The following is a 25,235-nucleotide window of genomic DNA, read 5'->3' as shown; positions in this document are numbered from 1 at the left end:
AGTCTTACAGGAAACCCCTAATACTCTGGCTCTTATAACCTTACCACCACCTCTTCTACAATAGTACTTTAGCCTTGGGTAAAAGGATTGTTTTGTAGCTACACCTATTAGGACCAGGCTCTACAACTCTCCATTTTGGTTGGTTTTGGTTTTCTGAAACATCTTTGTCCATTGCAAAGAGAAGTTTACATGATGAGAGATATGAGGACTAAACTTCCTGTGGGTATAAGGACAAATGTTTAGAATGTAATTAGGGGTTATTCTGGCTTTGTAAATTAGCAGTTGTGGGTTCTCCTCCAAAATCTATGGCTACACTATACTTAGGTAGTTGGTAAGTTTCTAGCACGAAGCATTCATTTTTTTCTCATTGAGCAGGCCTTAAGTCCAATTAGAAAGCTGTTGGTCATCACCAAGGTATGCTTACAACTCACTGCTGCACCCTTAGAGTTATTTCACTATGTTGCTCATTTTGGGGGTTAATGGGTGTCATAGTTAGATAGGTCTAATGTGCTCCTTTGGAAAATTACATGATGCCTTATGGTAGCATTAAAGCTAATCCTCAAGGAGGAAGCTTTCAAGTCAGTTCCAGATCAGGAGCCTTTGGTTCCTGTTTCTGAAGTGCATAGTGTCTTCAACAACAGAGATTTACCTTCATGGAGTGGTCCTTAAATCCTTAAAAAAAGAGAGTAAGATAGACATCATTACATTTATGCTGCTATTACATCATTTGGCATATCTTGCCAGGCAGGTTATTATATATAGGCTTATAGAGTTCAGAACGTGATGATATTAGTGATTGTCTCCTCCAGCAGCATCCATGACAAACTCCAGCACTATGAAAGCTAGCCAGAACAAAGAAGACCCTAAGAAAGACATACACAAATTTACATAGGAAGGAGAAAAAGACAAGATCTCCAGAGTAAAATTTGAACATGGAGGTCATGGGACAGCATAGAAGGGGAGAAGGGAGGAAAAGAGGGGAGCAGAAAAAATGTATAGCTCAATAAAAACAATTTAAAAAAAGAAAGATAGTCAGTAGAAATGAAACTTCCAATAGATTACCAACTAGATTTATTTATGTTCAGTAACTCAAGTACATGATATCTTCAGCAATGGGTTCTTATTGTCCACTTCTGGAGGGTAACTGATAGCACTGGAAATAGCTTGTAATGTCTGGTGAGAGGTCTATGAAACCTCCCTGACCAATAACTCAAAAAGAGGCAACTCATTCCTAGTACTGGGGGTTGTATTTAATAGCATATGGTATCTAGTTGTAATCTAACCCATTATATGGTAAATCATAATGATTTTACTGTCAATTTTTTCCTCCCCAAGACTTCTCTACCCTCCCTTCCCACCCTGATCCTATTTAATCTTTCCTGTTTCATTTTTGCCCTTTGCCCCCTTTGTAATATTATATTCTATTTTATCTATCTTGAAAAATCCCCTCCTCCAGATGAGCTTCTTATTATTTGCCTAACTTCTATGGGTATTCCAAATGAAATACATGTATTTAAAATTGTAAGGCTAAGTTTCACATGTAAGAGAAAACATGCAATGTTTTCCTTTCTGAGTTTTGATTGTCATACTCAAAATAACTGTTCCCAATTCCATCCATTTATGTGCAAATTTAATTTTCTTAGCAGCTTGAATAATCTTCTATTATGTATGTGAAACATTTCCTTTATCCATTTATTAGTTGATGGAGATCTAGGCAATTTCCATTTCCTGAAAATTGTGAATAAGGGAGCAATATACATAATGAGTAAGCATCTCTGTAGTAACAGAGACTATTGGATATATATTAAATAGTAGTTTAACGGGAATTCAAGGGAGAACTAGCAATAATACTCCTAAAAAAATCTGAAAAATAGAAATTTGAAGGAACACTTTTGAATTTTTTTATAAAGTCAGTATTACCCTGATCCCTAACCTAGGCAAAGACTCAATAGAAAAGAAGATTATAGGCCAATATCTCTGATTAGCATAGCACCAAAATTCTTGATAAACACTACCAAACTAAATTCAAGAAAATATCAGAAAGATTATCCACCATGGTCAAGTTAGCTTCATCCCAGAGTTGCAGGAATAGTTCTACATAGTAAATAATTTTTTAAAACAATCCAACAAATAAATATACGAAATACCATTTTACTAGATGCAGAAAAGGCCTTTAACAGAAACCAATATCTCTTCATGATGAAAGTCTTCGTGAAAATAAGAAAGAAGATGCACCTTAATATACAATTTACAACAAGATCGGGGGAAATGTCATTCTAACTAGAGAAAAAGTCAAACCATTTTCACTAAAACCAGAAATAAAGATATCTATTGGTTCTATTTCTGTTCAATATGTTATTAACGTCCTAGCTAAAGCAATAAAACAAGTGAAGGAATGCAAGTGCAGAGGATAAAAATAGGAAAGAAATGAATTAAAGTATCCTTATTTACAAATGATATGATTTTATGTAGAAAAGATCATAAGGATTTCACCAGAAAGCTTCTACAGCTCACAAATACATTCAGCAAAGTAGCAGATTGCAATATTGAGACAAATAAAAAATCAGTAACCTTCCTATAGACAAGCAAAAAACAGACCAAGAACAATATAAGGAAAGTAATACTATTTACAATGGGATGAATAAAAAGTAAAATACCTTTGAATAAACCTATCAAAAGAGGTGAATAGTTTCTCTAATAGAAACACAAAAAATTTGAAGAAAATACCTGAAGATGAAGTCTCTCATGTTCATAGATTGCTAGGATTAGCATTTTGAAAATGGCCATCCTATCAAAAGCAATTTATAATTTTCCATCTGTAGCAAGATTCCAACAACCATTCCCATCAAATGTAAACACAATTTTTCACAAAATATTTTTTCTTTAAATTTTGAATTTCACATGAAAACCCAAAATTCTCAAGTTAGCTAAAACAATACAGAAAATAAAAACTTGGTTATCACCTTGGTTATTCCTGGTTTTTAATTATACTGCATGGTTACAGTAATAAAGGCTCTATGTTAATGGAATAAAAACAGATACATTGATCAATGGAATAAAATTAAGAATCCAGATACATGTTCGTAAACCTTTAGACACCTGATTTCTTTTTTACAGAGTTAAAAGGTAAAGAAAATAATGTATTATTTAAAAATACTGCTCATGAAACTGAATAGCTATATGTAGAGGAAGAAAACTAAATGTATATCTTTCACTCTGCACAAAACTAAACTCCACATGGATTGAGGACCTCAACGTAAGACCTGGTAACTTGATACAGATCTTCTCCTACAGACTTCCTCACCACCCCAACCCTTTGTCTCAGCCACCAATTCCCGTAGAGATTCTATGGGAGCCTGCTAGTCAAACCATTCAGAGGAGGTGCAGATAGGTCATCACGTAAGCAGGTATGTGACCCTCATATCTTCCCCACTTCCTCATCTTCTACAAAACCAGTACCTAGTCTCATCCCCAGATCAGTAGCACAGCACATTCTGTGGCCTCTTCTCCCTCTCTGCTCCAATTCTCAAGGAACTAAGCAGATCCTGGTGGCATACTTTGCTTTTCTCCTTCCTGTGGACATCTTTGGCCCCCTTTCTAGCCCATCCTTATCCCTAAGTGTCAGCTTCCTATACCTACAAACACGCTCTACCCAAAACCTCCAGTGGCCAAATCAGACAAAATCTGAGAAGCATTCCCTACCAAGTAACACACAGCTACAATTTCCTACCAAATAGCAACAGCAACAGAAACCAAAGAACAAAATGCCCACCCTACAAAGATAAGACCAGACATCAGCAACTAGTATATAATCATCCCAAATGCTGATATCCAGATGCCAGAATAAAAACACAGTCAATGACTATCAGAACAATGTTTCACCGGTAGAGCCCAGCAACCTTACTACAGTAGGCCCTGAGAAAAGCAATATAGCTGAAGTACAAGAAAGTGACTTCAAAATTGCCTTTATGAATATGTTATAGATAAACTTAAAGAGAAAATTCCTAATCCCCTAAAAGAAATATAGGCAAACAAAAATAAACAATGGAAGATAATTAAATTAGTTATTTAGGACCTGATTATAGAGATAGAATCAATAAAGAAAATCCAAACTGAGGGAATTCTGTAAAGGAAAAATTTAGGAATTCAAACAAGAACTACAGAGGCAAGTTCTACCAATAAAATACAAGATATGAAGAAAGAAGTTCAGGAATTTAAAATATAATAAAAGAAATGGATACACCAGTCAAAGAAAATGTCAAAGATCTGAATATTTCATCAAAGCTCCAAAAAGTTCCAGACATAAAACATCCAGGAATTCTCAGATACTATGAAAACATCAAATCTAAGAATAATAAAAATCGAGGAAAGAGAATCCCATCTCAAAGACCCAGAAAAAAAATAATAAAATCATAGAAGAAAAGTTTCCTAACCTAAAGAAAGAAATGCCTACAAAGGCACATGAAACAGACAGAACACTAAGTAAACTGGAAAAAAGTGGGGGGACACCACAACAATAAAATAATGAGAACCAACCAATGCTGCTCATTGATAACTCTACATCAACGGCCACAATTGCCCAATCAAAAGATATAGACTAACAAATAGAGAGAATTGGAACACAGGATCCATCCTTCTGCTGCATCTAGGAAACATTAACATTAACTCAAGTTAAAAGGATAGAAAAAGATACTCCAAGAAATTGACATAAGACAAGCCAGTGTAGTTGTTTTAATATCCAATGAAATAGACTTCAAACAATGAAAGATAATTAAATTAGTTATTTAGGGCCTGATTATAGAGATAGAATCAATAAAGAAAATCTACTAAGAAGAGACAGAGAAAAGCACTGAATATTCACCAAAGAAAAAATTATCCAACAGAATATTACAGTTCTTAACATCTATACAACAAACACAAGGGTACTCAGGTTTCATAAAAGAAACATTACTACAGCTTAAATTACACATTGACCCTTATAAAGTAGGAATGGGTAACTTCAATATTTCACTTTCACCAATATACAGATCATCTAGACAAAAACTAAAACTAAAATAAAAACTAAACAGGAATATGCTGGACCTAACTGATGTTATAAGCAAATGGACCTAAGAGATATTTATAGAACATTTCACCTAAACACAAAAGAACATCTTTCTTATCGGAAGCTCATGGGATGTTCTCCAAAACTGACCACATACTTGGACACAAACCAAGTCTAAAAAGATACAAAAAAATTGAATAACACCCTGTATCCTATTTGACCACCATTAATAAGGATGGATCAACAAGAAAAAGCTTACAAATTCATAGCAAATGAACAATATTCTAATAGATGTAAAATGGGTCAAGACAGAAATAGAAAGAAATGAAATATTTTACAAGTGAATAAAAACAAAATGCAGCATACCCAAATTTATAAAACAATGACAGCAATACTAAGAGGCAACTTCATGGCACTAAGTTCCTACACTTAAAAAAAGGAAGGAGACAGGAAAACTGATATCCTGAGCAATAAAAGAATTGCTGAAGGTATCACCATCCCTGATCTCAAATTGTACTACAGAGCCATAGTAATAAAAATAGCACAGACAAAATTTCCCTGGGAGGTGGCTTTCTTGAGTCTTAACGACAGCTTATCAAGGATATAGGCTTTTATTCTTTCTTCCTGTCATTTTGTGAGTAATACCTTTTAAAAGACCAGATCATGAGCTGAGTGGTAGTAGTACACACTAATCCCAACACTCAGGAGGCAGAGGCAAATGGATCTCTCTGAGTTTAAGGCCATCCTGCTCTGTGAGGGAGTTCCAGGACACCCAAGGTTACACAGAGAACTATCTTTTAAAAAAAAAAAGGAAAATTAAAGGAAGGAAGGAAGGAAGGAAGGAAGGAAGGAAGGAAGGAAGGAAGGAAGGAGAGAGGGAGAGAAGGAAGGAAGAAAGGAAGAAAGAAAGAAAGAAAGAGAGAGAGAGAAAGAAAGAAAGGGAAGGAAAGTAGGAAGGAGGGAGGGAGAGAAGGAAGGAAGAAAGGAAGGAAGGAAGATAGATAAATAGATAGATCTAGTCTCTTGAGTCTTACAGAGAAGAAAGCACAGTATATATTTGAATTTAGAGGCACAGCAAAGCTTTTCAAACTAAATATCTTCTCTATAGCAAAGGACATCATTATTTGAATGTAGAGGTAACATACAGAATAGGAAAAAAAGTCTAACAGCTATGCTAATAACAGTATCTACACTATCCAAGGAACTGAAACAATAAACATAAAGATAAAATAACTCAATCCTAAAATGTGGCATGGAACAAAATACGGAGCTTGCAGAAGATGAAATACAAATAGCTGGTAATGGTGTGTGATGAACCAGGCTTTGATTCTTGTTTTCAATTATGATTAAACTTTAGAGTCACCAGAGGGAGCTCTTATCCTTATCGGTCGGGGAAATATAAATAAAAAGTACTTTGAGATATCATCTTACCATGGATGGAATGGCTGCGATTTAAACACAGTAATGATGAAAAATGCTGGGGAAAAAAAACCATTTCTTTATTGCACTAGTGAAAGTGCAAACTGCTGCAGCCATTATATCAGTATGGAGATTCTTCAAAGAGCTGAAAAACATCTACCACAAAACCTTGTATATATTGATAGCATACAACATGGTGTTTTGAATGTTTACATTTTATTGTTTCTAAATTCAATATATATGTTTGTATATATAAGTATATACACTCAAAGTCTATTCTAGTTATTTTAAAAAATAGTATACACTTTTACTAAGTATACTCAATATTTAGCACAACAGATTTTTTGAATGTATTTTTTCTACATGATTGAAAATGTACATCCTTTGACTAGCTCTAGAGGGTATTATTATTGATGATAACAATAATTTTGCCATGAACATTTAGTGACTTCATGGGGTTACAAATATGGAAAATCCAAAACAGTAAAATTGTTCAGCACCCTATATGTCAATAGTGCTTTAATGAAAAACAACAATGCTTTAAATTGTTTTAGGACATAGAAAAAGACATGTAGAAAGACCTAACAGGTACCCACATTAACATAGTCAGATGTGAACATAAATATGTCTCTGGACAATGAGACTGGTGTTCTCCCCATGAGTAGAAATGCATTATATTGGATAAGTTCAGTCTACAGTCTTATTTTGGGTGGTAAATGACAGTGTATGTGTCCTGATTGTATTGTTTATGATTTCTCTCTTTTTCTCCAATGGTTGACCATTATAGCTGAGTTTGGTGATTATTATCCTGATGAACATCCTGAGAATTATATCAGTGAGTTTGAGATTTTCCCCAAGCAGTCACAGAAGTTGGAAAGAAAAATCATGGAAATTCATAACAATGAACTCAGGTAATATGTGTGAAAGTGTAGAGATGATAAAACATTCTGACTATATAGAAAGTGAGACTCATGTGAAGCCATATGATTTGAAATGTGAGTATGCAGCCTCGGGTTGCAGAGAAATGTTTCTGGGTCCTGCAAAGTACTACTTTGCATCTCAATTAGTGTAAGACTTTTCCAAGACAATGCCTATGAGAAGTGAAGGGAGAAGTTAGAAAAGGTATTTATTTTCTCATACAAATATATTTCCTCAAAAGACGTACATATCTCACTTCTATGGATTACTTTTAGAGAATTTTTTGTTAAAGAAAATGTGTTGAAAATAAATACAGAATATTCATTATTCTTTCTATATTTTGAAAATAAATATACTATTTACAATGACTTATAGTATTCCAGCTGATACAACCATGGTATGGAAATTACTATTCTTAGGAACCAAATGGTAAGAGTTATTAATAAGTGAACTGCATTTATTGCATGGAGTGGTAAAAACGGTGGAACTTCTGTGGCTAGACATTGTAGGGCTTTCAATTCTTGGTGAACATTATAGTGACAAAGATTTCTGAGCATTTCCAAGTTGCCAAAATATAAAGCAAACAGGTTTCTGAAAGCTGTTCTGCCCTATCCTTCCACATTGTAGGAGACAGGTACCCTTTGTGTTCCTGTGAGCACAAAGAAGGTGTTCTTGAAGAGGATAAAGAATGTTTCCTATGAGTTAACATTGATGTCAGAACATGATCCATTAATTACCCGACACTAATGCCCACACATTCCTCCAATGTTTGGCAGTTCTAGGAAGCAAGTAGTCATTCCGGTGTTACAGCAACAATGAGCCCTATGAAAGAGTCAGGACAAAAAGGCCACAGATGCCAGTTATGGTTGTTTAAATGGAAATGTCCTATTAGGCTTATATATTTGAAGACATAGGTCCCAGGTGTTGGCACTGTTTGGGACTGTTTAAGTGGTATAGCCTCGTTACAGAAACTATCTAACTGGGCTTTGACTTTGAGAATTTAGAAAATTGGTGTTGTTTCCAGTGTTTTACTCTTTCTTTCGCTGCTTCTTGTTTGGAAGACAGACATGATTCCAATTGCTATGTCTGCTGTCTACCACAGTTCCCCAATATGACGGTGGTGAACCTTTATTCCTCTGGAAACATCAGCCCAAATAAACCATTCCTTCTATAAGTTGCCTCAGTCAAAATGTTTTACCACAGCAGGAGAAAGATAACTAATACAGCATCCTAAAATGCTATGCCCAGAAAAACTGCAAGAATTGAAGGAGAAAGAAAAAAATTTTATGATATAAATGGAATCAAAGAATTCATGTCAAACAAATCAGTCCTATAGGGAATATTGGAAATAATACTTCAGACTGAAGCCAAGAAACAAAGCATTAGCAAGAGACTAAGAAAGAAAACAAATGAAACTGTAATTATAGAAACACAAAACAGAACTAAGAATTCAAGCATCAGAAAAAGTGATGGCAGTCAACACATATTTTTCAATAATAATTTTAAATTCTATTAGCCACAGCTTTCTAATTAAAAGACTCAGGTTAGTTGTATGTACTACTAAATAAAATTCAAATTCATCTTAAAGTGAAAAGATGGGAAAGAGATTCAAAGAAAATGAGACCAGAAAACAAGCAAGTATGAATATACAAATATTAAAAAAAAATGACTCCATCTGATAGGTGCTATAAAGTTGGAAATCAGAAAAATGGGGACCTTATCTGAGAAGAGCTTAGAAAGGACAATGCAAAGAGAGAGGTAAAGAGAAAGTACACATAACACTAAAGATGTTTGGAAAAGTGTTAGGACATAATTTTATATTTACCTAAAATTACATATTCTATAAATGTACCCATAGATAGATAGATGGTAGATACATGGTGAGGGACAACTGTCTATATTCTGCCAATTATATTTTAAATAAACACTGACTGGTCAGTAGCCAGGCAGGAAGTATAGGCAGGACAACCAGACAGAAAGTCGAGGTGGGTCAAGGAGAACAGGAGAATTCTGGGAAGAGGAAAGCTTAGTCTGCAGTCCTGGCCCAGCTACAGAAGAAGCAAGATGTGACTGCAATGCCGAATAAGGTACTGAGCCATGTGGCTAACACAGATAAGAATAATGGGCTAATATAAGTTATAAGAGTTAATAAGAAGCCTGAGCTAATGGGCCAATCAGTTTATCATTAATGTAGAAATCAGTGTGATTTTCTTGGGACTAAACGGCTGGGGGACCCGGCAGGACAAAAACCTCAGACAACAGATACAGAGATAGATAATATATGATAGATAGATAGATAGATAGATAGATAGATAGATAGATAGATAGATAGATGGATAGATATGGATAGATAGAGATAGAGAGACAGACAGATATTGTTTAAATGAAATTATGCCATTGAAATGATATTACTCCCCACAAAACCTGTAGACTATTTAACAAAAAACATTATAAGTCATGAGAAACCTCCTATTTAGTTATCGGTCAGGATAGTCTAAAAAAAAATATAAACCATTTTATTTGCCCTTGATTGCCTCGAGAATTTTGAAAGTAAAATCACTAGTGCTGAAGAAACCATATACTTTGAACATAGGAACTGGAACATCAAGATGCAAGTGCCCTGTCTGAAGACTAGCTTTTATAGAATTAAAAAAAAAAGTGTTATGCAAGGAGCTGTTAAGGGAGAAAATAAATCAATAGTCTTACCCAGCTGCAATGCCTATGAACACAACAACGACTGGCATGGAAGATATACTCAGAGGTACAATAGTCACAACTAACAATTGTCTGATTGGACTTTAGTCCAGTTCAATAGCAGGGAGTTCATGGGCAATATAAACCTTACCCACGACTGGGGAAACCATGGATGCTAGAGAAGAACTTACACTGCCATTTTCCTGAATCAGTATAATTTTTAACAGCATGGGAAGTACTTATCCTTATAACCATACATGAGTGTAGCTCTCATCCTTCAACAAAGAAGATTCTTCTGCAACAAATGAAACCATTACAGAAAGGCATATTTGTCAAATGCAGAGAACAACTGACCCTGGTATACCCCGGCTCAATTGATTCATATAGAACACAGCCCCTAAGCATTTGGGTGAAAGAATATCACAGTAAGTGTGCAAAGAAAAAAATTGAAGGAGCCAGAAGACCAGGACATTTACTGCAAGGTTATGTCACTTGTATAGGACAGAAAAGCTGCACTCGTGAAGTCAAACAACACAGTAGCCTTAACAATACCCAAACAATAGCAGCACTATTCGACATCCAGTGTAGGTGATGTGCTGGTTAGTTGTTGTCTACTTTACTCAAGCTAGAGTCACTGGAGAGGAGGAAGATTCAAATGAGAAAATGTTCAATAAGACTGGGCAGGCCTGTCAGGCATTTTTATAGGTAGTGACTGATATGTGGAAGGGCCCAGCCCATTGTGTGTTTGTTCACCCCTGGGCAGGTGGTTCTGGATTCTATAAGAAAGCAGGCTAAGCATGGCAGGAAGCAAGCCAGTGAGCAGCACCCTTCCATGGCCTCCAAATCATCAGCTCCTGCCTGCAGGTTCCTGCCCTGTTTGAGATCCTGGCTTCCTTCATTGATGAACTATAATGTGGAAATATAAGCCACATAAACCCTTTCATCCCCAACCTGCTTCTGTGTATGATGTTTCATCACAGCAATAGGAAACCAAACTAAGATTGGTATGAAAAATTTCACAAGGCCCCACCACAAGATGAAAAGCTACAGGCAATTAATGCCTGCTAAGAAAGAAAGAATCAGTCTTTAACACGGGTAAAGCCTCTAATTGGTTATCCAATACCATGTGGTCAGTCCTAAAAACAATAAACATATAAGCAATATTACATGGACTCAGCAGCTTATAGTTTTAAATGTGTAGGCCTATATACATGTAACAAAAAAAAAGAATAAAAGAAAAAGAAAAGAAAAAAGTCAAGCAGTAGTGGATCACACCTTTACTCCCAGCACTGCGGAGGGAGAGGCAGGCAGATCTCTGTGTGTTCCAGTCCAATCTGGTCTACAGAATGAGTTCCAGGTAGGCCAGGGCTACACAGTGAAACTCTGTATCATAAAAAATAAATAACAAAAGAAAAAAGTAATTAAGAGACATAAATTTGTCAATCAGAAATGATAAAGTAGTTATCATTTATAATAATATCATTATTATTTATAAATAATATAAATAATAATATAATTATTATTTATAAATAATGTCATTATTATTTATAAAGTAATGTTCCCTTCATTATAATCAAGGGAATAATTAATCAAATTAATCAAGAGGACATTGCCACCCTAACATATATGTAACAACCTAGTGTGCAAGAGAAAGCATTCAACAGAAATTAAAGGCACCCATTAACTACAGTTCAGTAATAGTGGGTGACTTTAGTATTCCATTCTCTCCAAAAGACAAGAGATCTAGAAAAAATTTAAAAGAAACATCAAATTAAATGGCATCATATATCAAATGGACCTAAGCAATATCTACAGAACTTGTTCTCAAATACCAAAGAGCATGGAGTCTACTCAGTAGTTCACAGAAGATTCTCTATAGTTGACCACATATTAGGATGAAATACAAATCTTTTTTACATGCAATGAAATGTTCTTTTCAACAATAACTGAAATAGTCATCTGTAGCCTTTCTATATACTCACAACAAATACAATGAGAAGGAGTTCATAGACAGACTCACAATCCCAATTGATCAAACAAAATAAAATATCTAAGAAAAAACCTCACCAAGTTGGTAAAAGACCTCTATAATTAAAATTTGAATCTCTGAAAAAAAATGTGTTTGGGGAAGACATTAGAATTTATTCAGACAGCCCATGCTCATGGGTTGGTAGAATTAATACTGTGAAAATGATCATTCTACCAATAATTAACAGATCAAATGCAATTCCAATCAAAATTGCACTTAATATTCTTTGCAGAAATAGGAAAAGAGCCCTAAAATTCATATGAAGCAATCAATGACCCTGGAGAAGCTAAACAATCCTGAGGGAAAAGGTCAATACTGGAGAGATTAGCTCTTACCATTTGGTTCCTAAGAAGAATAATTTTCATACCATGATTGCATCAACTGGAATGCTATGAGCCATTGTTCTATATAGTACATAAGTAATTTTACCTGTATTCTAAATGCATTTTCTTGGACCCACAGATCAGTATAGCTCTTAGCTTTCATGAAGAAGCATCTCTTTGCAGAAAATGAAAATAACCATAGAAAACCACAACTAGTCTAAATGCAGAGAGCAATTGACCGCAGTGTGCCCTGATCCACTTTATACACCTATAAAACAACCCCTAAACCATTGGGTCAAAGATGATCACAAAGAGAAAATAGAAAGACTTTAAGAGTCAGAAGACCAGGACTTTTGTAGTAACATTTTCCAGTGATACTTTCCCAAAGCCTTGGTCCTTCATGGCCTCAGTTTGCCTTCATATCTTCTTCTACCAGAGTGTCTGTCCATATTTGCCATATTATGGGGCATACAGATAGGTAATTTCAATATATACCATCTCCCTCTAAGTCAAATATTAGAAATCACAGGCTGGAGGCATTCCTTCCCAGCTCAGATTCTTAAAGGTATGCCACATTGATCTCTCTAACTCTAAATAAACAATGAAGTAAACATCAAAGTCATATTATTTTACTTTGTCTGAGATCTAAGAAATATAAATAAATGAAAATCTAGCCTGTCATATAAAGCAGAATGTCATAGCTGTTGTTGTTGTTGCTATTGTTGTTATTTTCATACTCCTCTAAGAATGAGTAATGGTAGAAGAAGAGGAGCTTGCCATCAATATAGGAACAAATAGCCAAACCTCTATTCTGCAGGACATCTGAATGATTCCCCTCTGAGATACCACAATAACCAGCCAGAGCAGGGCACGTGCCCATGGTGAGTCTGAGAAATGGGGAAGAATATGATTTTACAATGCTCAGAGGGCCAGTGATAGATCTGAAGGTCACATGAGTTTCCCTACTAACGTCATATTCTACAACCAAGCTGTAAATAATATACTCTCTGGAGCCTCTTAAATTAAGATCCAGCATATACTAAAAGACAAATATTAAAAGAAATGCCCAAACATTTGAAGACAAATGTGAGGAAACTTTAAAATTGCAGCAATATAATATGACTAAAGTCCCAACCAAGTTATAGCAATGTCTAACTCAATATAGATAATTCTACTGCTCAGAATGAGAATGTGTTATTGGTTTTCTCTCCCTGGATTTAATTATGGAGTTTCTGTATCCAAATGTGTCAGGCAGAGCCAAACCCATCCCTTCTCTGCTTGTACTTTATAATCAGCTCAGATATGGCCAACAATAGTTAATACTCATTATATGTTAGTAGTGACTAATAACCATTTATTCCTGGGAGCTGTAGGTTTTATACTGTTTGTGAATGCTTACTCAAAGAAGACCAATGTGAGAGAGACTGTTCTTTGTTAGCTAAAGTAGTCAGGACATGTATATAGGACTTAAATATAGGACAGGAAGTACAACTAAATACATAATTATCCAACCTCAGCAAATTTAGTTGAATCTTAAGAGAATTATATCTTAGAATTGCTGTCTCTTAAAAAAAGAAATGAGGCTAATCTTTGATTTTTTCAATGCCTCTTTAAAAATGCTTCATCTTGCAGATGATTTTTATTTTCTGTTGCCATATTCAAAGTTATTCCAAAAACTAATGTCCAGTTGGAGACTAAAGGAACAGAATGTAATTACTTACTATGAAAACAAATTATTAAATGACTTTTTCCTCAATAATTTAGGGGTCTCAGGTGCTCAGTTTATTTAATTTCTGCCTTAGCTTCTATGGCTCTATCCTCTTACCATCTCTGACATTTGCAATGTCTTTCTTTGTATATAAATTTGTCAACTAATTTATTCAGATGCTCACTTAGCAGAAATATGGAGACAAACCCAACCAAGCAATACTGACATGCAGATCTATATTTTAAAGGTAATCTTGTGCTTTCCTGTATTAAACATCCTAACTGACACTTCCTCTCCATAGGTTTCCTAGTTTCAGTCATGTTCAGAGGTAATAATTGAGGAAATGATAAACCTAAAAGGAAAAAAAATGAAAAAAAAACTGAGTCTAAACCTCATATGAAACAACAAAAGACCCTAAATAATCAGAGCAGTTGAGCAAGATGAACAAAGTTGAGGACATTCCACTGATTAAAGAATACAAAATCAAACTAAAGTAACCAAAAAGTGATACCCTCATAAAACAGCCACAAAAACAATGAACCAAAGCAGGAAGCCCCAAAATAATTTGATGCACTTACAGCCAATGATATGCAGCAAAGAGCCCAAAACACATTGTCTTATCAACCTGTTATCATCATGCAAAAGAATAAAACTAGATCCACATATTTCACTATTGTCCTAGTTAGGATTACTATTGCTGTAACGAAACACCATGATCAAGAGTAAGCGGGGAACAAAGGTTTATTTGACTTATGCTTCATCGTCAAATGAAGCCAGGACAGGAGCTCAAACAGAGCAGAACCTAAAGACAGGAACTGACACAGAAGCCATGGAAGAGTGCTACTTCCTGGTTTGTACTATGTTGCTTGTTCAGCCTGTTTTCTTATAGAACTCAGAACCACAATAAGCCCACCTAGAGTGGACTGAACCCTCCCCGATCAATCACAAATATAATAAAAAATACCTGACAGGTTTACCTAAAGCCCAGTATTAAGGATGCATTTTCTCAATTGAAGCTCCCTCCTCTTTGATGATCCCAGCTTGTGTCAAGTTTATATAAAAGTCACCAGGATAACTATATAAAACTCAACAGAAAATATATTAGATATAAACTTAAGGCCTGATACTATGTCATATAGTATTTTAGTGTTCTTAGTTTTATCTTCAGGATTCTCCCCTTTTAAACTTATAGAAAAAGGCATTCAGTACTTATAGCATGTCTAGTTTCTTTGGTTCTTTACACTTGTGATATTAACCCATTTTCTATGTATCGTTGCTTTTATTTATTCTTATGATTGTTCAGTATTATATATTATATCCATACTACTGTTGTTAGGTGTACAGTCACATTGCTTTTTTCGATTACCAAAATTACTATCTTTTATATATTTCTTGGCATAATAATTACGATTATGTTGAAAGTGTTACTATGAGTAGAATTGCGGTAATTTATCATAAACAAACTAAATTTTAGTAGCTAGTGCCAGAGCTTTCCTTTCCACATTAATTATACTAACTTGCTCTTTCTCATCATAATAGGATTCCTGGTTTTGTTGTGCACTCTCACTGTTGCTAGGCTTTGTTAGTTTTTTTTAGTTTATCATACCCAGATATGTTGAGGGTTTTTTTTTATACTTTTAAGTTATATTTTGCTAGTAAAGAGGTTGAACATATTTCTGCTTACTTGATGATTGTTCATGCTGCCTACTTGTTATGTGTATAAGACTTTTGTCCATTTTTTTGGTTATCAGTATTTTTAAATGCTGTTTGTTAATTATTAGAAGTTTTAAAAGTATTCTAGGTACTAGTAATTTTTTTTTTGGTTGTTCTCATTGTTGATCTATTTCTCCCTTGTTGCAACTTGCCTTTTCATACCCTGAACAGCAACCTCTGATTAGCAGAGATCCAGAGTTTAATTGTAAGTCTTCTGGAGTTGGTCAGCTCTGGAACTCTGCTGTCACCTGGTATTAAGTTTTGTGATTATAATAGATAACAATGAGGCATAGAAAGGATGCATATAGATAGTATTTTCCATAGAAAGTATTAGTAGTTACAAAAATACTTCTTAGGTAAAGGAAAATGAGTCATCTTTCATTTTAGTCTATTTCCTTCCTCTTGTTATCACAAAACATTAGAGGCTGGGTACTATATCTAGAAATATATTCATTTAGTTCCCATTATTATAGGTTCCAGAGCAAGGCATGATCATCTGTTTAGCTCTGGCTGTATTGCAGCATTAAGATAGTAACACGGTGAGTGCATATGTGGGAGGGCAAAGACCATAACAAGAGGCAAACCATTCAGGGGCTAAGTAAGCTTGCTTCATCTCAGTTACTCTGTGACTCTGTGTCTCTGTCTCTCTCTCTCTGTCTCCACCCCCCTTTTTACATTGTGTGAGTACAGATCCATGCTTGCTGAGTGGCAGACTTGTGCAGATCAACGTCAGGTGTCTCTACTTGCCTTCCACCTTATTGTAGGCAGAGTCTTGTTTTTCACTGCTTTGTACAACATGCTAGCTGGTCTGTGAGATTTTCCAGGGATTCTGCTGTCTCTTCCTCCTGTGTTGCAATAGATGCACACTATTGCGTCTGTCTCTTACATGGGTTCTGTGAATCCAGACTCGCGGCCTCATTCTTACAACAGTACTGTATACACTGAGTCATCATCCCGGTCCTGTGTCATTCTGTAATACCTATCTCTCAATGAGATATTAACTGGGATGTAATGAGAACTACAATACCCCTTTAGAAGGCAACATTCTTACTGACTTTTGCACTTGATCACATCTCTAAAAGATCCCATCTCTCAACTGACCATTCGAAGGACAAGCATATAGCAAATGAAAATGTAAAGAGTGAAGTGAACTGTAATCTTTGTTACACACACTAGAAAAAGAAAGATGGACCTTAAAGACAACTTAGATTTTACAAAAGAATAATGTATGGCTTTTAAGATGTATTAATAGAAGTTGGAGAGATGACTCAGTCATGGTTAAGAGCACCTGTGGCTCTTCCAGAGGACCCAGATTTAATATTCAGCACCCACATGGCAGCTCACAACTCTCCGTCACTTCAGATCCACAGTAACTGAGCACCAAGTGTGCATGTGCTACACAGCCATAAATGCAAGCAAAATACTCATATATATATATATATATATATAATAATTTTAAAATAAAAAAATGAAAATGTATCAACCATTTCATCATCATGAAAAGTGGCCATCTCTATAGAGCAAAAGAGTTCTAGCCAGTCTGTAGTGGAGTGAGAACCTTTCGATTAAGACAAAAGTATGAGTCCATGCAGAGGCAGTTCTGAAACTTTAGGAGGCAAAGGGACACCTTGGCTTTGAACTTGGTGCACCATGAATTCTGTCTAAATTACTAAGGCTGAAATTTTGCATTGAAGGCTGTCAGAATAGATTGTTGTTTAGTGACATTTGGAATATCACAGCTTCCTTAGTTTTCTCCTAAAGCAAGTAGGAGTGTGTGTGCTAGAGAGACAGAGGCATAGAGATCAAGGGAAGAGGGGATGAACTAAAGAGACAACACAACACTGATTATGATGAAGATGCCCTGCAGATATACTGAAGCAAAACTTCAATGCAATAAGAGAAAAGGAGGAAATTATTCCTGTGGGCACCATTTTAATTTAAAGTCATGACAAATCCTTTAGTCTTTTGAAGGGATTGAGTGACAATCCTATGTGTAGAGATTGGATGCAGTTAGATTTAATGGCACAATATAATTTTGTAATTAAAATATGAAATGACATTCTGGTTTTCCATAGCATACCTTTCTTAACTAGGAATGGTTTAGATTTGGTACATGTGAGATGTTCATATTAATCAAAGTAGGATCTTTTAAATATTTTACTATCTCATGTACAAGTCAGTCCCTCATGAAACTGTATTTGCTAACTCCCCTACTTTCCCTGCAGCTTGTTTACCAACATAGGGTACAGTTCTAGAACTAATCTAATATTTGAGATTTCCTCTGATAATCTAGAACTTTTTCTAGAATTACCTATTAATTTTTTGTACCCAGAAAGTTCTGTTTAGGATTGTTGTTAGGGGAATAAGATTGCCCTCTTTCCGGTCTGGACAAGAAATATCATTCATCCTGGAGAATCTTTTAAAGAAAAGATCCTGAGTTTTCTTTTGTATTAGATGTAATTTGTGAGGATATCCTTACTGGTAATTTGATAATATTGAATAACTGTATACTCACTATAATGCTGATAATATACAGCAGCATATTTTTGTACAATTAACTACAAAATGTGACATTCTCAAATGGCTCTGCATGGTGAGAAATACTGGTGGATGTACCTGATCCTATTGACTTAAGAATTTTTATTCTATATTAAACAGAAAATAACATTTGTTTGATTAAAGGGACAACTAGTTTTTCTGATCGTATTTTACTTGAATTCTCTAATTTTTTTTAATGTGTGTGTATGTGTCATTTTAGAGGTCAGAGCCCAGCGATTGCTGAATTCAACTTACTCCTGAAAGCTCATACATTGGAAACTTATGGGGTGGATCCTCATCCATGCAAGGTAATAGCCTCACAGAGGTCACCATATAATTATTATTTTGTTCCAAATCAAATTATTGGCATGCAGACCTGGCAGAATACCCTTAGATTTATACAGCCTTACCACAAAAATTATGTGGAAGATATAACAAGTAGGCTATCATCACATGTTTCGAATGTGATTAGGTTCTGTGCCAGAGACCTGGAAATGCTCACTAATTGTATTGGAGTAGTCAAATTTTTCTAAATTAATATACATACATTTATTCATCTAATGAACGATTTCTCTTGGAAAGTGAGAGTATTCAAACAAGTTTACTTTCAAAGTTTTTACCAACAAAAACACTTGTCTTGGGGCCATCATTTCCAGACTTTCTTTCCAGTCCATCTCCATTCCTCTTTGATGTCCCTGTACCCACAGAATCATTCTGTACCGTAGGCCTCAGTGGCTAGGGTAGGATAGGTCTCCGGTAGGAAAACTTTTTATTTTAATTCCTGTCTTCCATTCCTGACTCTTCTGGCTTACTCTTAGTACTCCAGTAACCTGCACATAGGGGCTTCTCCTCCCATCCACCAGCATTCCCTGGAATCTTTGCCTGTTGATGCAGACCCAGGTAGGGAAATGATTTGGAGATGTACCCACTGGGACTGGGCTCCAAAACTCTGCATTTTGATTGGCTGTGGATTTTTTGTTATGGGCTCCATATATTTCAAAGAGAAGTTTACTTGATGATAAATGAAGGATCCACTTATTTGTGGGTATAAAGGCAATTATTTTTTATTGGTTGTTCTTAGGGATTATGCTGGTTATAAATGAGAATAACCATGACTTTACTAGCATTGAGTAGCTAGCTAGGTTTACAGTATGAGGCATGGACCCCCCTTTTGTTTTGCAGGGTGTTAGTCCAATTAGAAAGCTGTTGGTTATTGCCAAGGTATGCCTGCCACAACTGCACGCTTAGGGTTATCACATCTTGATGACTATTGATGTGGTTCACGGGCATTTCAGCGAGTAGGACTGTTGGTTGCCTTGCTCCTTTGGAAACTTATATGGAATCTTCTGGTACCATTAGTCCCCATAGAGAAGACTTTCTATTCAGTTCCAGCTCAGATGTCTCTGGGCCCTGTTTCTGAAGTGCATGATATCTTCATCAGTAGGATCCTATCCTCTACGAGTGTGGGGTTACCAAGGACAAAGCAATAGGCTCTAGGTTTTGAAAGTCTCTTGAACATTCCTAGCCACCAGGTTAGTGTAACTTATATTATATCCACAAAAATAAAATTATATTAGCTTTTCAGTTTACTCTTCAAAATGGAGAAATGTGAAGAAAAAAGAAAGATTTTAAGTTACATTAAGTGAGAATATTTGTTGATCTTTTCCTTTTTCTCATTATTTAGCAACATTTTCCTCAAGTATGAAACATAAACAACTTTTATCAGAATTACCTATCTCAGAGTTGCAGATTATTTTTCTGTGTCTGTATCTCTCTCGTGTACGTGTGCAATACATGTGAAGGGGAGTGTGCACACACATATGTGTAGCTGAGTGTGCACATGTGTGTGCTTACATGTGGAGACCCTAGGTCAGCCTTAGGTGTCTTTCATCTCTCACTAAACTGGGAGTTTATTGATTTGGTTAGGCTGGTATTTTAAATAATCTCTCCTCGTTCATAACCAATGAGGGTTACAAGCACACATTGCTAAATCCAGATATTTTTTAATGTGAGTTTGGGGATATCAACTCAGATCTTTATATTTGGATGGGTAGCATTTTGCTAATTTAGCTATCTCCCAAGACAGGCAATTTTCCTCATATCAATTTCCTAAAGTGGTTTTGTGTTTATAATCCCGAGAAATGTTTGATGCAATCAATATTTTCTTCTTTGCATTTAACTGTGTGTCAATCAGATAGTAACATTAATTCTAGACTAAGAGTCCTTGTCAACCAGATATTAAAAATAAATTTTGGAGCTATTTTTTAGCATTTATATTTGCACAAACCAAGCCAGATTATTAACTAAGTACTGGATCTATTGTACTCAGCTCAGTCTGCTCATTATCAGCACCTGGGAAACATCATAAAGGTCTGCTTGCCCAGGGCTTATCCAACCCCTATTTCCTCAGGCTCTGAGCATGGAGGCCAAGCTGCCAGGTGACACAGATGTGCCAGGATGGTTCTACCTGTCTGTATTGAAATATGTATCTTCTTTTTCTACCTATACAATTGTTTTATGGTATTTCCTAGATTCCTCTAGTGATTAGGTAAATATGTTTATTTCATCCAATGACTTATATTCTTTCCAGAAATGTATTCCCTTTCGTTAATTTTCTTGTTTGGAAATTGAATTTTTTCTGGGTTTTGTTTGTTTGTTTGTTTTGCCTTCAAGTTACCCATGAGTTGCTTAGAGCTTCATGTTTGGCCGGGAGTGAAGTAGGTTTTTTATGGATACTGTTATACTGATTTGCCAGATATTCTGCATGTGGTTGAATCAGTTTAGTTAAAATGTTCAAAATTTTGATTTTATTTGATTTTATTATATTAGAAATATAAAGCCAACCAACAATAGTTTGCTGGCATTACAGAAAAGATTCAGAGCTCAAGCATTCAAAACATTGAAAAGTACAGTATTTGGGAGAAATCTGTATTTTTTATGTGGTTTGTGATAGGGTAAGATGTCTATTTCTGAAAGAAAAATAATACATAACCCTAGATTTTTTTCCAGAGTTTGGAAGTCATGTTCTTGGGAATTCCATCTTAAACACTTATTTTCTGTCTTTAGTTACTAACCTTGGTTTGAACTAACCTAAGATTAAATAAAATAAGCTTGCCATTTATCGTTTCTATTTCTCAGTCTAAATAGTTCTTCATTTTTATTTCTTCAGGATTCAAGAGGTGCTACAGCATTTTTAGGATTCACAGCAGCAGGCTTTGTGGTATTCCAGGGAAATAAGAGAATCCATTTAAGAAAATGGTGAGTACATCTTTGGAAAAATGGCTTACCTTTTTCTTGATCTTCCTCTCCTTTTTCTTTAGCATTATTTTTTCTGGCACTGTCAGGTAGTGATCTGCTTAGCTGCAACTGTCAACTTGATACAACTTAAAATTATCTGGTCTTCTTGTTAGCTTTTGTAAACTTGACACAAGTCCTAGATATACCTGAAAAGAGTGACTTTGAACTGAAGAAATTCATCAAAAAAATATCATTATCCCACAGGCATACCTGTGAACCCTTTTCTTGATGGTTAGTTGGATGTAATAAGACCTACCCCACTGTGTTTTTGCAGCATAACTGGATGGGCCGGCCTGTGCTGTCTAAGAAAGGCAGCAGACCAAGACCACTGGAACAAGCAAGCTCTGTTCTTTCGGGATCTCTGCTTCAGTTATTGCCTCAATATAAGGAAACTATATTTTTTTTAAAAAAAAATACTACCAGGAGTAGGGTCTTGCTGTAACACACCTGAACGTGTTTGTTTTGGAGAAGATTGTTACAGGATTTTGGAATTTTGGTGCACAGCAGAGATTGACTGTTTAAAGTGTATTGAGCTAATCTGTGGGAAATTGAAATATAATGCTGAAAGCAATATAAACAATGGTGGACTGGCTTGTGAGTTTTCAAAAGAAAGAAAAGATTATATCAGGGTTGTTTATATGATGCTTTCTATTCACACTTTGTGGAAAGGAAACTTTCTTTGCTTTACTGGGACAATAAATAATGGTTAGCTGAGACTGAAAAGTCAGCTAATAGTAATAAGACCACCATCATTGAGGTTAACTCTTCTAGGAAGTATTTGTTCTGGATCAGCACACAGAAGCTGTGATCCAGAGGAGCAAAACTGGTGTCTACGAGACTCCCATATCATGCTTTTGAAGGCATAAAGGTGTCATGACGCACAGATGAGATTAAACACTCACTGTGTGGCAGGTTCGAGTCCGTGAAGAAGGTCCAGGAGCTGTCATTTGTAATGGTGCAACCTCAGTTACATTAGAAACCCCAGGACTGAAGGCATCTTAGGAAAAAGCTGAGGATTGGCAGTGAGTGGCAGAATCAGGGTTCCTGAAGTGAAGCCAGAAGGCAGGTAGCTGTCAGTGGAGGTGTAGACTCAGGTGTAGATACTATAATCTTGGAATTATCACCAAGGGCAGTGCAGGTGTAGAATGGAGCATGCTGAGCCTCTGCATGTACTACTGATTGTACAGCTAGAATGATGGGGCTACCGAAGCCCTTTGAAGCCCAAAAGATCATGAGTGCATCCCAGATATTGGACACTGAGCTATTTTCACAGCTAAAGCTTATTTTCAATTTGATATGATTTTTCCTGTGCCTAGTGCTGCTTTTTTTTTTTAAGAAATAAAAAATGGTGATATAATTTTGGTTTTACAGGAGCCAAGAGTAAAGTTCCTGGATTTTTATAGGAAACTTTGACTTTTAAATTATTGGAAATTTATTTTAGTAAAAGTAAGACTGTATTCTATATTGTAATATGAATATGGACACTTGGGGAAAATGTTATGGTTTAACTATAATATGTTTGTTGTCAAGGTAATAAGGAGTAGATTATGCTAGCTAGTTTTTGTCAACATGACCCAAATTTCTAGACACACATGGGAAGAAGGAATCTCAATTGAGGAATTGTTTCTATAAAATTGGCCTATGGGCATGTCACTGAGAGAATTTCCTTAATTTTTACTTAATGTAGAAGGGTCTATTACTTATTCTTAGTGGTGCCACCTCTGGTTGATGGGTCTGGACTGTATAAGAAATGTAACTGAGGGCTGGAGAGATGGCTCAGAGGTTAAGAGCATCACCTGATCTTCCAAAGGTCCTGAGTTCAAATCCCAGCAACCACATGGTGGCTCACAACCATCTGTAATGAGGTCTGGTGCCCTCTTCTGGCGTGCAGGCATAACACAGACAGAACATTGTATACATAATAAATAAATAAATATTTAAAAAAAAAGAAATGTAACTGAACAAGCCAGAGGAGCAAGCCAGTAAACAGCATTCCTCTGTGGTCACTTCTTCGGTTGCTCCCTCCAAGTTCCTGCCTAGAGTTCCCATCACACTGACTTCCCTTATCTATTATCTTTAAGTGTAAAATGGAATGAGTCATCTCATCCCCCTCCCCACAGAAGTGGATTTGTTTTTTCATGGTGTTTATCACAGTGACACAAAAGCAAGCACACTAGAATATCTTAAAGAGAATCTAAATTGAGAAATATCCTACATCAGATTGGCCTGTGGACATTTCTGTGAACAATTATTTTGAGTATTAATTGATATAGGAGGGCTCAGCCGCCTGTGGGCAGCACCATTCCCTAGGCAGGAAGTCTTAAACTGTAAGAAAGCCATAGTTCCTGCTGCACCGAGAGGCTGATGAAGTAGATTCCTTAGTTAGAGCTTGCTGTGTGGAACAGAGTGTTGGACTGCCAACAAGTTCCTGCCTTAACTTCTCTCAAGGACCGACATGTCCTGGAGTTGTAACCTGCAATAAACTTTTCTTCCCTTAAGTTCTTTTTGGTCAGAATATTTTTTCACATCAATAGAGATAAAAATGAAACAGATAGTAACCATTTACCATGTAGCTTCATAATAGAATTATTTATAACCTGCAAAGATAAGCAGAATTCTAACAGGTTTCCAAAGAAAACCTACAACCAATAGTTCTTAAATTATTCAAAACATTGAAACATAGAGTACTTCCAAACCCCTCCTTCAAAGCCAGTATTAGTCTAATACCAAAACCAGGGATACACACATGTTCACTTGTGTGTGTGTGTATGTGTTGTGTATGCCAATATCCCTGATAAACAGAAATTCTAAAATCATTACAAATTACATACAGATATGTATCAAAAAGAGCAAATCCCATGATCAAACTGGCCTTATCACAGAAATACAAATTTAACATATAAAAGAAATAAATGTAATAAACCATATAAATGGACAAAAATACAAATCTCACATGGTCATATCAATAGATGCAGAGAAAGAAAAAGCCTTTGACAAAGCTCAACATAACTTCATAATAAAAGTTCTAGAACAAATAGAAATGTAGGGACCATAGTCCAACATAATAAAAGCTATATAGGACAAACCCACAGTCAATATCATCCTAAATGAAGAAAATTGCTAAGCAGTTCTATTAAAATCAGAAATGGGCGATAACTGCCCACTATTCCCACTACTTATCAGCAATATGCTTCAAGCAGTAGCTATAGCAGTAAAGCAAGAGAGGGAAATTAGAGGGATACAAATAGTCAAATTATTCCCAACTGAAGATGGTATAATTTTTATATCCAAGAGATACCAAATTTCCCCCCAGAAAATTTGTAGAAACAAATTGTAGAAATTAATATTTTCAGCAAAGTGTTAGGATACATAATTGACTTTAAAAATTCACTAGTGTTTATATAGACCAGTAGCAAGCTTACTGAGAAAGAGATCATGGAAACACTACTATTTCCAACTTTTCAAATAAAATAAAATATTTAGAATAAACTGTACAAGGGAGGTGACAAACCTCTACAATGAAAACTTTATATCTGAGAAAAAGAGAATGAC

General features: G+C 35.6%; 1 protein-coding gene across 5 annotated transcripts in view; it reads left to right on the top strand.

Annotated features, from left to right (window-relative positions):
• Frmd3 (FERM domain containing 3) overlaps positions 1-25,235 on the top strand; it is a 200,270-nt gene that overhangs the window by 132,902 nt on the left and 42,133 nt on the right. For all 5 annotated transcript variants that reach the window (XM_048452970.3, XM_087904922.1, XM_087904923.1 and 2 more), the window contains 3 exons: positions 7,251-7,374; positions 18,607-18,694; positions 21,556-21,644. In XM_048452970.3, coding sequence (XP_048308927.2) covers positions 7,251-7,374; positions 18,607-18,694; positions 21,556-21,644 — 301 coding nt within the window. The remainder of the gene's footprint in view (positions 1-7,250; positions 7,375-18,606; positions 18,695-21,555; positions 21,645-25,235) is intronic.

Source organism: Myodes glareolus, chromosome 3 (genome assembly GCF_982192425.1).
Source record: "Myodes glareolus chromosome 3, mMyoGla1.1, whole genome shotgun sequence".
NCBI lineage: Eukaryota > Metazoa > Chordata > Mammalia > Rodentia > Cricetidae > Myodes > Myodes glareolus.
Note: the sequence above shows the minus strand (reverse complement) of the source record. Positions and strands in the feature narration are given on the sequence as shown.